Source organism: Saccostrea cucullata, unplaced genomic scaffold, assembly GCF_032062105.1.
Source record: "Saccostrea cucullata isolate Sc308-1 unplaced genomic scaffold, CSIRO_AGI_Scuc_v1 ctg11931, whole genome shotgun sequence".
Taxonomy (NCBI): domain Eukaryota; kingdom Metazoa; phylum Mollusca; class Bivalvia; order Ostreida; family Ostreidae; genus Saccostrea; species Saccostrea cuccullata.
In genome coordinates this window covers 9851-22719 of record NW_026923969.1, presented here as the reverse complement: position 1 = coordinate 22719, position 12869 = coordinate 9851, and the positions used below count along the sequence as shown (strand labels likewise).

At 35.6% G+C, this 12869-nt stretch overlaps 1 protein-coding gene across 1 annotated transcript; it reads left to right on the top strand.

Moving 5' to 3' along the window:
• The first annotated feature begins 909 nt into the window (after window positions 1-909).
• On the top strand, window positions 910-12421 carry LOC134265363 (uncharacterized). Its single transcript, XM_062747582.1, has 3 exons — window positions 910-963; window positions 7435-8290; window positions 8709-12421. Exons 1-3 carry the CDS (start codon window positions 910-912, stop codon window positions 12419-12421), a joined length of 4623 nt encoding a protein of 1540 aa, XP_062603566.1.
• Window positions 12422-12869: the final 448 nt, after the last annotated feature.

Below are 12869 nucleotides of genomic sequence, written 5' to 3'. Positions count from 1 at the left end.
AAAATAATTTTGCTTAGAAGATATACTTCTTTGAATAAATTATTCTTATTTTTTCATTTCATTTTTATACAAAAAAATTTATATAACCTATTTAACTTCATGTGGTAGATATTGCATCATGCATCAATTATTGTGATACATGTATGTACCGATACATGTATTGAAAAAGATTTATTGTCCCAGCTCTAATAATATATCATTTACCCGATAGCTTGATAGCTAAATTTCAAGACTGACATGATAAGGTCATCATCATGTGTGAAACTTTGTATGAATACATTTTAGCTCACCTGAACTGAAGGCTTCAGTGAGCTTTTCTTATCATATTTTGTCCGTCGTCTGTCTGTCTGTAAACTTTTCACATTTTCATCTTCTTAAGAACTACTGGGCCAAATTTAATGAAAGTTAGTACAAAGCATCCTTTGGAGAAAGGGAATTTAAATTGTTAAAATGAAGGGCCAGAACCTCTCACAAGGGGAGATAGTTAAGAAAAGACAAATATAGGGTGGGGTCAATCTGGGCCAGAAAAGCTGAAACTTATGTGGAAGCATCCTGGGGTAGTGTAGATTCTAAATTGTTCAAATCATGACCCCTGGGGGTTGGGCAGTGCCACAATAGGAAGTTTTACTTAAAAATATATAGGAAAAAATCTTTAAAAAATCCTCTTCTCAAGAACCACGGGGCCAGGAAAGCTGAAACTTATGTGGAAGCATTCTGGGGTAGTGTAGATTCTTAATTATTAAGAAATAAACTTAATATAGATAATATATAATGTATCTTAAGGTGGCATAAATTAAAGTTTGTTTCAATCATGACCTGACTGAGGTGTAGAGTGGGGCTTCATCTATAAGGATCATGACACCTAAGGTAGAATGGGTTCAAAATAGAGATTAGAAGTTTTTCATAGGAATGTATGATAGCAAAAATCCACTGATGAAGAACAGCAGGGTGATAATGAGTCGGGTGAGTGTTTTTGTCCATGGGCCTATTGTCTTAGAGATGAAGCTATTTTGCACTTAGAATTTGATCAAATTCTTTAATAGATTGGTTAGTTTTACTCCTATTAAAGTAAGCAACACAAGTTTTTGAAACTTTGAAATTAATAAAAACTTCGTATTGAATGCATAACATGTCTGTCTGTCTTCCATTTAATTATATAAATTATTTGTGGTGTTGTAAGCAATGTAAGAGTGTAAGGTATGTTATCTTTCTTACTTTTTCTTTCATTGTGTCCAGCTGATAAATGCTACAAGGCCTGCTAGAATAAAATAAAAAAAAATGCTTGTTTGCAATTGCCGCCTGGAGAGTTTCAGACACAGGAAAAAGGGAAATTATTTTTTTCTCCCAAAATTGAAGATCAATAAAAAAATTTTAAGAGGGGGTATTTTAATTAGGCAGGAGGCTATTCCGAATAAACAATTAAATATTATTTTGATCTCGACAAACTTTTAGCATATGTATCTTGGAAAGAAAGTGTGATCAATGCATTTGTAAGTCTTTAATGAAGCTGTCTTGCTGATAAACTGGAAAAGTATTAGATGTAGAACCATAATTATTGCATTTATTGGGTCTCTGTGATCTTCAATATTAGAAATAATAGAAAAGTTCACCATATTAGGGTGGTATAAGTAATTTGGTAAAGTACATGATGTAATATTATTAAAAATGCTTGCATCAAGAAATGCAGATATTTCACATGTTTCATGGAATACAGGTTTAAATATGTAAAATCTTTTTATGTGCCCGGATCAATACGTGAGTTTCGAGATTGTAACTCTCCTATGATGGAGGCGCAAAAAGTATCCATTTCAGCATGGAGGTGGTACAGGCTATTTCTGTATACAGACATGCATGAATAAATGAAGTTCAATGATATTTATGGTATTTAGTATTTATTAAATGTTGTAGAAAGATAATGATGTTAAGCAGTAATGCATTTGATGATTTTATCAAGCTCAACTATGTATATTTACAAATCTGCTTTCAAATATATGTTTTAAAAAAGTTATAATAAGGAGAATTAAGAATCAATATTTCATTTAGATTTCCAATATGCAATGATCAGATGCATGTGTACCATACCCGGTATTTAACAATTAGAGATCCACATCTCTTCCCTCATCTGCAAGTCTCACATGCACTGATATTTCCTTTTAATTTGTTATTATTTTTTTGGCTTTAAAAAATTACGCCGGTTATTTTCGAGTTGTAGAATGCATCCTGACAATCATGTAGTGATGATAATCCAGTATATCAATGATGCAATGTATCCATATAAATGTCTGTCCCTCCTAGTCTGTTTACGCGGAAATGAAAATCCCCTCCTCAACAAAAGAGTGCACCAAAGGAGATTATCTCAAAATTTGTATATTGATTGAGGTGCATATTGATTTTGTCCTGTCTGTCTGTCTTCTATTAAACTTTTGAACCATCGGAGGTAGAAACTTCATTTAGAATGCATACTCCACTAGTTGTGCTCTTTCAAATGACACCATGGTCCAAGGTCAATGACTTTGTAAACTTGACTCTTTCAAATGACACTAAATCAATGACTTTGTGACCTTGACTGACCTATATGCTAAAAATAGCCTTTTTGAACCTTCATTATAACTTTTGAACCATAAGAGATAGAAATTTTGTATTTAGAATGCATACTCCACCAATTGACCAATGTCAATGACCTTGACTTTGATCTATGTGATAAAAAAAGCTTTTTGAACTTTGTTGTTGCCATATGCATAGTGTTTCACAAACACATCTTGTTTTTGTCCCCCGCTTGAAAAGTGGGGGATATTAATTTGGGTTTGTCCGTCCGTCCGTCCGTCCGTCTGTCCGTCCGTCCGTCCGTCTTTCTGTCTGTCTGTAACGCTTTCGTTTCCACACGATATCTCGAAAACCCTTTGAGCTTTTGCAATGAAATTTAGCATAGCAACTCCCTGTGGACTAAAGAAGACCCCTATTGATTTTGAGGTCAAAAGGTCAAGGTCATAAATAAGCAAATTCTGTCTGTTAAAACACTTTCGTTTCCACACGATATCTCTAGAACCATTTGAGCTATTGGAATGAAATTTTATATAACAACTCCCTGTGGCCTAAGGAAGACCCCTATTGATTTTGAGGTCCAAAGGTCAAAGTTCAAGGTCGTTAATTTATACATTCTGTCTGTGTGTAATACTATTATTTCCGGGCGATATTTCAAGAAGATTTTGAGCTTATGCAATGTAATTTTATATCAAAACTCCCTAGGACGTCTCTCGCCCCTCTCAAAGTGCCCCGCCCCGTTTGTTTTATTGGTATTTATAGTATTACATGTCGCTATTTTTAGCGCAAGGGCATGAGAGTTATTGCGTATAAAACAGGTTCTCGGCGGACTTTACATCTATTAGAACTGTTTAATAAAGGCTAAATAAATCAAACACCATGGATTGTGTAAAATTTTGAGAATTCCGAACATGAAAACATGAATATATACATGTATGTGACTTCACTTCTGCATATACTTCGCACCTTGTAAAGCGATTCCGTGGTCTAGAGGATATGTCACTCGCTTCAAGTGTGAGGGGTCCCTGGATCGAATCTCGATCGAACCTTTCTTTTTTTTCTTTTTTTTCTTTTTTTTTCTTTTTTTTAAATACTTTTTTTTTTTTTACTAAATGATAGTATTCAGCATGTGAAATGAAAAATTTATGAGGTTATAAAATCATCATTACAGTGTGATAAAAATTCCATATAAAAAATCTTCTATACACATAATGAAGAATAAGCAATCAAATCTTTATATGCATATTGACATACATGTATTTTATTTGCTTCAGTATACATGTATACATTTAATAATTCTACAAATTCAGTCAGGGGGAGCCGACTTTTTCCCTAAGCGGGGGACACGAATTCTCTGAATTAGCTTGTTTTTCTAATAACAACATACATATAGATGTGGAATGATATTATATAACAAACATATTGAAACAACTGATTTATCATAAAAGTAGAGTAAATTTATTCATGCAGTGACAGAAGGGATCAAATTCATAGTTTCAGTGTGTTCAAAATCTAAGGGTATGTTTAATTTTTGATAGAAAGAAAATTTCTTTTATAAGTGAAAGAGAGGGTATTATTTAATTTATTGTAAGAAGTCTGCCTTAATTGATCTGTTGGAGCCTATCTGATTATGCAGGTTAAATCCATATCTTAGGCCAAAATAAAAAATAGTCTTGTTTCCTGCTACCTGACCTACCCTATTTTTTTGCACCCGACCCTTAAGTTTTTTTTTAGCTTTTTGGGAAAAAATTCAAAATTTTAGAAATTTCATGTTTCAAAAGTGAAAAAATATATATATTCTCAAGTTGTATTTCATGAAATATATGTTTAGAATATGGACTTTCGTAAAATTACGCGAGAGTGAATGTGCATTCAAAGACATGGAATTTCATTTTGAAAGATGATATTGACGTTAGTTATCTAAGCTATTCCATGTTCAATTTGGTTTTGTAGTTAGTTCATATCCAAAAAAATACCATAAGTCCATTGGAAAAAATAAAATTAAATGAAAAAAATCAAATAATTTTCCTACCTACCTACCCTATTTTTTTCTGGCTGGTAGCAGGAAACAAGACTATTATTTTTTTTGGCCTTAGGTAATAAGCAAAGGAATTAGAGGGAATGAACACTTAATGTCAGTTGATTCCATTCATCAAACTATCCTAGATTTTGATGTTGAGCATTTTGTTATACCCCTGCTTGAAAACTGAGAGGGTATATACTTATAGTAATTGGGATGTCTGTATGTCTGTCGTCTGTTACGCTTTGGGGTACCAATCTCTTATCCGCAACTCCTCTCATACAATATATACCACTGATCAGAATGAAATTTGTACAATCACACCACTTTTGACAAAGTTATGCCCCTTGGACTTAGAGAAAAATTTCAATTATTTGCTGTTTCAGTTTACTTTCCTTGCAAAGCTTGCACATAATGAAATGAAATGTAATATACAGATTTATCAGATGAATATCTAGGTCAAGTTCTGTTTTGGGTTGCATTATTTGCTGTTTCTGTTCATTTTCTTCACAGAGGTTGCACATACTAAAATGAAATTTAGTACATGTATAGAGATTTTATCAGATGATTATGTAGGTCAGGTTCTGTTTTGGGTATGATCACACCATATTTGACACAGTTATGCCCTTTTCCAATAGTGTGGGGTGGGGGGGGGGGGAGGGGGCATAAGTATTTTACAAACATGTCTTGTTTAAGTTATATGAGATATACAGTGTAATATATTTTATACATGTAACAATCAAATAGCTTCCTAATGTGATAGATAGTTGAAGAGTTTTGTCAGTATACTGGATTGGAATTAGTAGTTTTTAGCTGACCTGAACTGGAGGGTCATGCGAGCTTCTCTGATCACATTTTGTGCGGCGCTCGTCTGTCTGTAAACTTTTCACATTTTTGGCTTCTCACTGGGCCAATTTCGACCACTTTGCCACAAAGTATCCGTGGGTGAAGCAGATTATAGTTTTTTTTTTTCAAACAAAGAGCTACACCCTCTGTCAAAGGAAGATAATTTGGAATTGTTTATAATCAATTTTGTACATATTTGATCAATCTCATTCATCCCTGTGTGTATCCGTAACAGAATTTGCTTAGGTACATATCTGATATCACTCCTCCATGGCACCTGATCCCACCTCTGTTGTTTCGGGGGTCCGTGTTTGCTCTGCTCTTATTTTGTATAGTTTTATGGACTTTGAGATTGAATACTGTTCGTTATCTCCATATCCTTCATCAGACTGTATATTCACATCAGAGCAGGAATATTACTTACAGTTTTCGACCTTGTGACCTTCCCTTCACTGAACCTTGGTTAATACTTATAGAGTAGACACCATTGACCCATAACAATGGTCATAACTTTTACATGAGAAAAGATATGGGAGTCATATTTTACAGGCACATTACTCAGGTGACCTATTGCTATCCCTTTTTGTCCGTCGTCGTGGGTCTGTCGTGCATTAACATTTGAACATTTTCAGCTTCTTCTCTGCAACCACTGAACAAATCTTAACCAAATTTGGCACAAAGCATCTGTGGGTGAAGGAGAACAAAAATTGTGAATTTCAGGTCCCTGCTCCCCTGGAGCCTGAGGGGTTGGGCAAAAACCACTAAAATTAATGAAATCTTTATTCCTGGACATTTAGCAGTCAAACTGTTTGCATGATTGTAATCAGCATTGAGTCTTCTACCAAAATTGTGAAATTCATGGCCCTGGGGTCAGGGGTTCTATTGCTAGGGCGGGGCTAAATAAGTATATAGTGAAAATGCATTATTTCTTTGAAAATCTTATTCTCAGCTCCTGGGTATTAAATAAACCAACTAAGTACATAGTTATGATGAGCAAGAGTGCCTCTACCAAAATTGTGAATTTTTTGGTCCCAGGGTCAGGGGTTCTGGTGTTAGGGTGGGGTTCTATAGATTATATAGTGAAAATACCTGAATTCTTTGAAAATCTTCTTCTCTGCCCCTGGGTATTAAATAAACCAACTTAGTACATAGTTATGATCAGCAAGAGTGTTTCTACCAAAATTGTGACTTTTATGGCCCCAGGGTCAGGAGTTCTGGTGTTACAGTGGGGCTCTATAGATTATATAGTGAAAATACATGAATTCTTTGAAAATCTTCTCTGCTCCTAGGTATTAAATGAACTAACAAAGTGCAAATTTATGATGAGCCAGAGTGCCTCTACCAAAAATGTGAATTTTATGGCCCCAGGGTCAGGGGTTCTGGTGTTAGGGCAATGCTCTATTGATTATATAGTGAAAATACATTAAATCTTTGAAATTTTTCTTCTATTCTCCTGGGTATTTAGCAGATTGACTACCTATATAGTTATGATTTGCAAGGGCCCTAATCTTCTAGAATTGTGAAATTTAAGGCCCCAGAGTCAGGGGTACTATAACGGGGGGGGGAGCTGTACTTATATAATGAAAATGAATGAATTGTTTGAAATATGCTCCTTGGTATTCATAAAATATTTTTGAAAAGCAAGGATGCCTTTTCAAAAATTGTGCAATGTGTGGATCTCGGCCTAAGGGTCAGGAGTTCATGTGTGGTAGGGGCACTACTGATTATTGCTGAATATTACTGGTTAGTTGAAATGCATTTTTTGTTCCCCTACCCTGCCTATTGGTATTAAGTTAACAAATTAAGCAACTGCTAAGTGTATCTTTATGATGATCAATGGTGCCTCTTTCAAAATTGTGGATGCCATAGCATCTGGCTTAAAACATGAATCAAATTCAATCACTGGAAAGTTGTTGCATAATGCTCAGGTGACATATAAGGCCCATGGGCCTCTTGTTTATTTGGTATCCTTATTCTAATTCAACATGAATTGTTTTGATATCTGGGAAAAATGTTATATTTTTTAGATGCCAAAGAGAAAGAGCTTGACTGGCAGAGAGAAACGCCAGAGAGATAAAGAACGCAAGAAGGAGAAGAGGCAGGAGCAGTCCTTGCTACCATCAGATCCTCCTCCAGATTCTGCTGTTCCGGCTGGAACAGTAGATGGAGCTATCTCAGCTCCACCCAGTAATTTTCCGGGTCAAGGCTCTATAGGGTTGCCTCCTTTTGAGGAAAAACCCTTGGCCAGGTTGCAGGCCTCTCTTCGCGAGAAAATGCAACCAACCGCCCTGAGTAACGCATCTTCTCAGGGAAGTCGTCTGTGTGCCCGAAACGGAGGCATGGCACCGTCCCCTGACTCCCCACCGTGGGTTTGTACTCCAGCGAGGGTACCTGAGCCGGACACCGTGCACGTGTCTGGCTCAGCAGGTCAGGCGCAGCTGGATATGTCATCCTCTCAGGGGGATGAGTCCAGCAGGATATTGATTGATGCAAACCAGAGTAAAAGAACGAGATCTAAAAGGAATATTAAAAGGAATTTACATGATGAAAATGAGAATATAGATAGTATACATGAGAGAAATAAATTAGAGTGCAGAATTGGAAGACTGTGTACTGGTGAACTTGGTGTTGACTATGCTTGTGTAAGTAAAGATGAACCCGTAACATTGGACAAGGTATGTACTAGAATTCAAGGATCTTTTCATCAAGGTGACTTAATGTTTGGTGAAAATGCAGGAACTCAATGTGTTGCGAACTCTTTAGCAGCATTAGCATACCATAAAGTAAAGAATTCTAATCAGTGGCAAACATCAGATATGAATAAAGTGTTAGCAACAGGAGATGAGCTTTATACGTACTTGCAGCGTAGTTCTACCATTGTCAGTAGGTACCTTTATGTGAACGAGTTACCTCAATTTTTTGAATGTTTTAATACAACATTTGAGTTCAAAGCATGTGAATCTTTATGCAGCCTAATAAATTTGTCAGATGTAGAACCAAACTATGATGAATTTAATGCATATTCACTAACAGATGCATTGCAAATTGGTCTTGGAGAAACAAGTGGGTGTTTTGTATGCTTCAAGGGAAATACTTTTTTTGGTTGGAAAAACAGAGGATGGCTTCTTTACATTTGATCCACATTCACGGTCACAATCTGGGTGTATGAGTGTAAGTGGAAGGAGTACAAGGATATTGTATCAATCGGTTGATGATATTTACCATCACATATTGTCCTTGGCAATGTCAATGGGAATTTCTGGAATTACTGAATGTGAAATAACAGGTGTTGATTGTTCAGTTAGTCAGTTTGCAACAACTGATAAACATGTAATTGAAATTGAGCGAGGAAAATGTACTCAGCAAAATAAAGACTTGAATTTAGCAGTTCAAGAAAACATAGACCTTTTGACTGCAAATGTTCAGTCCGATGCTAATGGTTTTCAATCAGTTGCCAATGATGATGTTGAACTCATTTGTAGTGAAAGTCATAGTATTAGTTTTCTGCCACTTTCTAACACAGTGAAATTACAGCTTTGTCAGACCCTGGGAATACCACAGTCAGATACAAATAGTAATGTTGAACAGGATTGCTTTGTGCAAGAAGCAGGTGCACCTACTGAATATGTTGAAATTGAAGGGGACGGAAATTGTTTTTTCAGGGCCATTTCATTTTGTTTGATTGGAGTAGAGGATTATCATTATGCAATACGATCAGCAGTGTGTAAACATCTACTACAAAATAGAATATTGTTTGAAACTTTTGTAAGATCTACAGAAAGTTCTGTTGAAAATCACTTGAATTTAACAGGTATGTCAAAAGATGGTACATGGGCAACTGAAATGGAAATTCTTGCTCTCTCTCACCTCTTGAGCACTGACATACATACATATACAGAAAATCACTGGGTTACATTCTCAGGAAAACAGGTAGAACCTATGAATGTTCAAAGCACAGGATCATTTTATTTAGTTCATCAGGATCAGAATCATTATAATGTAGTGGTGTCAGTTACTGAGAAAGAAACAGTTAGTTCCATGGAAAAAAATGCTCTGTATGTTGGCAAGAAAGGCTACAGAAAAAGACGTAGAAATCGAATTCGTATGAGGGAAATGCGTATCTTTTCAATGGCCAAAAAATTAAGTACAAATCATGAAAAGAAACTAAAGAATGAAAATTACACAGAAAGGAAATTAAGAGCAGCAAAACTGAAGTACAAAACTGACCTTCAATTTAGATTAAAGGCAATCGCAAATGGTAAGGAAAGATATAAAAGTGATGGAATTTTCAAAGCAAAGGCAAAACAAAGGAGCTTGGAAGCTTCTAAAAGAAAATATACAACAGATAGTATCCATAAACAATACAGGAAGAGAAGAAGTATTGAGAAATATAGGTCAGATATAGTACATAGAGAGAGTGTTAAACAAAGAAGTATGGATAAGTACAAGAATGATCAAGAACACAGAAAAGATGTTAAACAAAGAAGTAAAGAAAAGTACAAGAATGATGAAGAACATAGACGTAAGGTTAAGGCTGTTAATAAAGTAAAGTATCATTTTAGTGCTGCTGAGAAAAAGAAGAAGAAGGAGAATGTCCTGAATCAGAGACGAGCACTTAAAGTAAAGTTGGATGATGAAGAAGAAGTTATGAAATTGTTTAAGGAAAGTGTGAGAGATGGCCCAGACTACATATGTTGCTGTTGTAATCGTTTACTGTTTGAACATCAAGTCCAACGATGCACACTTGAAATGTATGAGAAAAGACATGAAGCTTATAAAATTGCACAGATTTGTATACAGAAGAAATGCTCCCATGATTGTACATTGTCTTGTCCAGAGTATTGCCCCCATTCATCATTGTGGATATGCTTTACTTGTCATAGGAAAATATTGAATGGGAATATTCCAGCAGAGGCAGCTGTTAATAAAATGTCATTAGAGGAAATTCCATGCGAGCTTAGCAGTTTAAACAGTTTGGAGCAGCATTTAATTGCTTTGCATATTCCCTTTATGAAAGTGATGGCTCTTCCACAAGGTGGTCAAAGGAATGTACATGGGCCTGTTGTTTGTGTGCCATCAAATATGGAAAAGGCAACAGCTTTACCAAGAAACAGGGATGACAATTTATTGTTAAGAGTTAAGTTAAAACGAAAGCTAGCGTACAAGGGCTATTACGAATACCAATTTGTTAATCCAACTCATGTTAACATGGCTCTTGATTATTTAAGGAAAGAAAACAAATGGTATAAAGACGTAGTGATCAATACCTTGTGGGAAGGAAATAGTGACCAAAATGATTTGCTATTTAATGAGACTAGTGAATTTGTAGATGAAGAAGTGAAAGAAGATGAGAGAGATGAAAATCCAGTTGCTACTGACACATGTTTACAGCCAGTAGATGTGGCACAAGAAGTTCTTGATCATTACTTTGATGATGTTTACAATATAGCACCAGGCGAAGGGAAAAATCCAGTCCGAATGTTGCAAGAAGAAGGAAACGAGGCAAAATCATTTCCACATTTATTTCCAAGTGGCAACTTTTCTTGGAATGAAGATCGAGATGTGAAAATAACCCTATCAAGATATTTTAACAACAGACTTATGAATGCTGATAACAGATTTGCTAAGGACACAAATTACATCTTCTTCTCTCAATACATGTCAGAATTGAACCAAGTAATAGAGAAAACACAAATTTCAATTCGAAAGTCTTTTTCAAAGCTTGATAGTGGAAATGCAGTAACATCTGAAATGTTACAGAATCCTGATGTTCTCTCAAGACTCTTAAGAAATGATGAAGCTTTACGGTTTATGCAACCTATTCGAGGAACACCTGCATATTGGTCGGCTTCTCAGAAAGATCTGTTCGCTATGCTTCGACAGTTAGGTATCCCAACGTGGTTTTGTTCATTTTCTGCAGCTGAATACAGATGGAACGAAATAATTGCATCAATTTTATTTCAAGAAAATGATTCTAGATCCCCTTCTGATTTAGACTGGTCAGAAAAGAGTGAGATTTTGAGAAGCAATCCAGTTACTGTTGCCAGAATGTTTGAACACAGATTTCATATGTTTCAAAGACATGTAATATTGTCACCTTCAAAACCTATAGGAAATGTTATTGATTTTTTTGTGAGAGTAGAATTTCAACAAAGGGGCTCTCCACACATGCACTGCTTGTACTGGGTTGAGAATGCACCAAAATTTGAAGAAGATGGTGATAAAACTGTTTGTGATTTCATTGATAAATATATCACATGCGCTTTACCAGCTGAAAATGATGACCAAGAGCTGCGAAAAATTGTTTTAGGTGTTCAACAACATAGTAAGAACCATTCAAAATCCTGTAGGAAAAAGGGAACAGACTGTAGATTCCATTTTCCAAGACCACCATCAGAAAGAACATTTATTACAAGACAATGTGAGGAGAAAGAGGAAGACTCTGAGAAATTCGATGGATTAAGTAAATCTCAGGCTAAAGACATTTTGTTGCATGTTTGGAATGAAGTTCTTGATGATATGAATGAAGGCAAAACTGCAGAGGAAATATTTTCTAAGATGCACTTATCACAGGATACTTACGAAATGGCCCACAGGGTATTATCTGCAAAAACAAGTACTATCTTGAAACGAAATCCAGATGAAATGTGGACAAACCAATACAACACATGCCTTCTCAGATGTTGGGATGCGAATATGGACATACAGTATGTCCTAGACCCATTTAGCTGTATTGTATACATAATTTCATACATATCAAAGTCAGAACGTGAAATGGGAATGTTGTTAAAACAAACTCAAGTAGAATCTGTAGAGGGAAATTTAAGTGCTCGTCAAACAATACGAAGAATTGGATCAGCTTATCTTAATCATAGAGAAGTGAGTGCCCAAGAAGCAGTTTACAGAGTTTGTAATCTAAAAATGAAAGAGGGATCAAGAAAAGTGGTGTTTGTTCCAGTTGGTGAAAATCCGACTCGACTGAGTAAACCCGTCACAAATGAAAAGAACATGTAAGAATGAAGATGATATGGAAGATGATGACGACAGTATTTGGATGACAAATATAGTGGAGAGATATGAAAATCGTCCTGATCTACATCCTTTTCCTGAAATGTGCCTTGCAGAATTTTGCTCAGAGTATCGTGTTTTGGCAAAATCTGAAATTCCCAAGGGAGTAAAAGAAGGCGTTTATGAATTGAAAAATGGAAAAGGTTACATTCAGAGAAGAACAAGAGCTAAGCCAGCCATAGTAAGATATCCAAGGTTCAATCCTGAAAATGCATCAGAAAAGTATTATCAGTCAATACTACAGCTTTTTCTTCCATATTGCACCCAAGATCAATTGAAACCACCTGGATTCAAGTTTTATCAGGCATTTTACGAAAACGGGTTTGTCAGAATAAGAACTGGAAACAAATTACAGTCTGTCAGGATTGTGGTTGAAAATAATCGTTGTAATTTC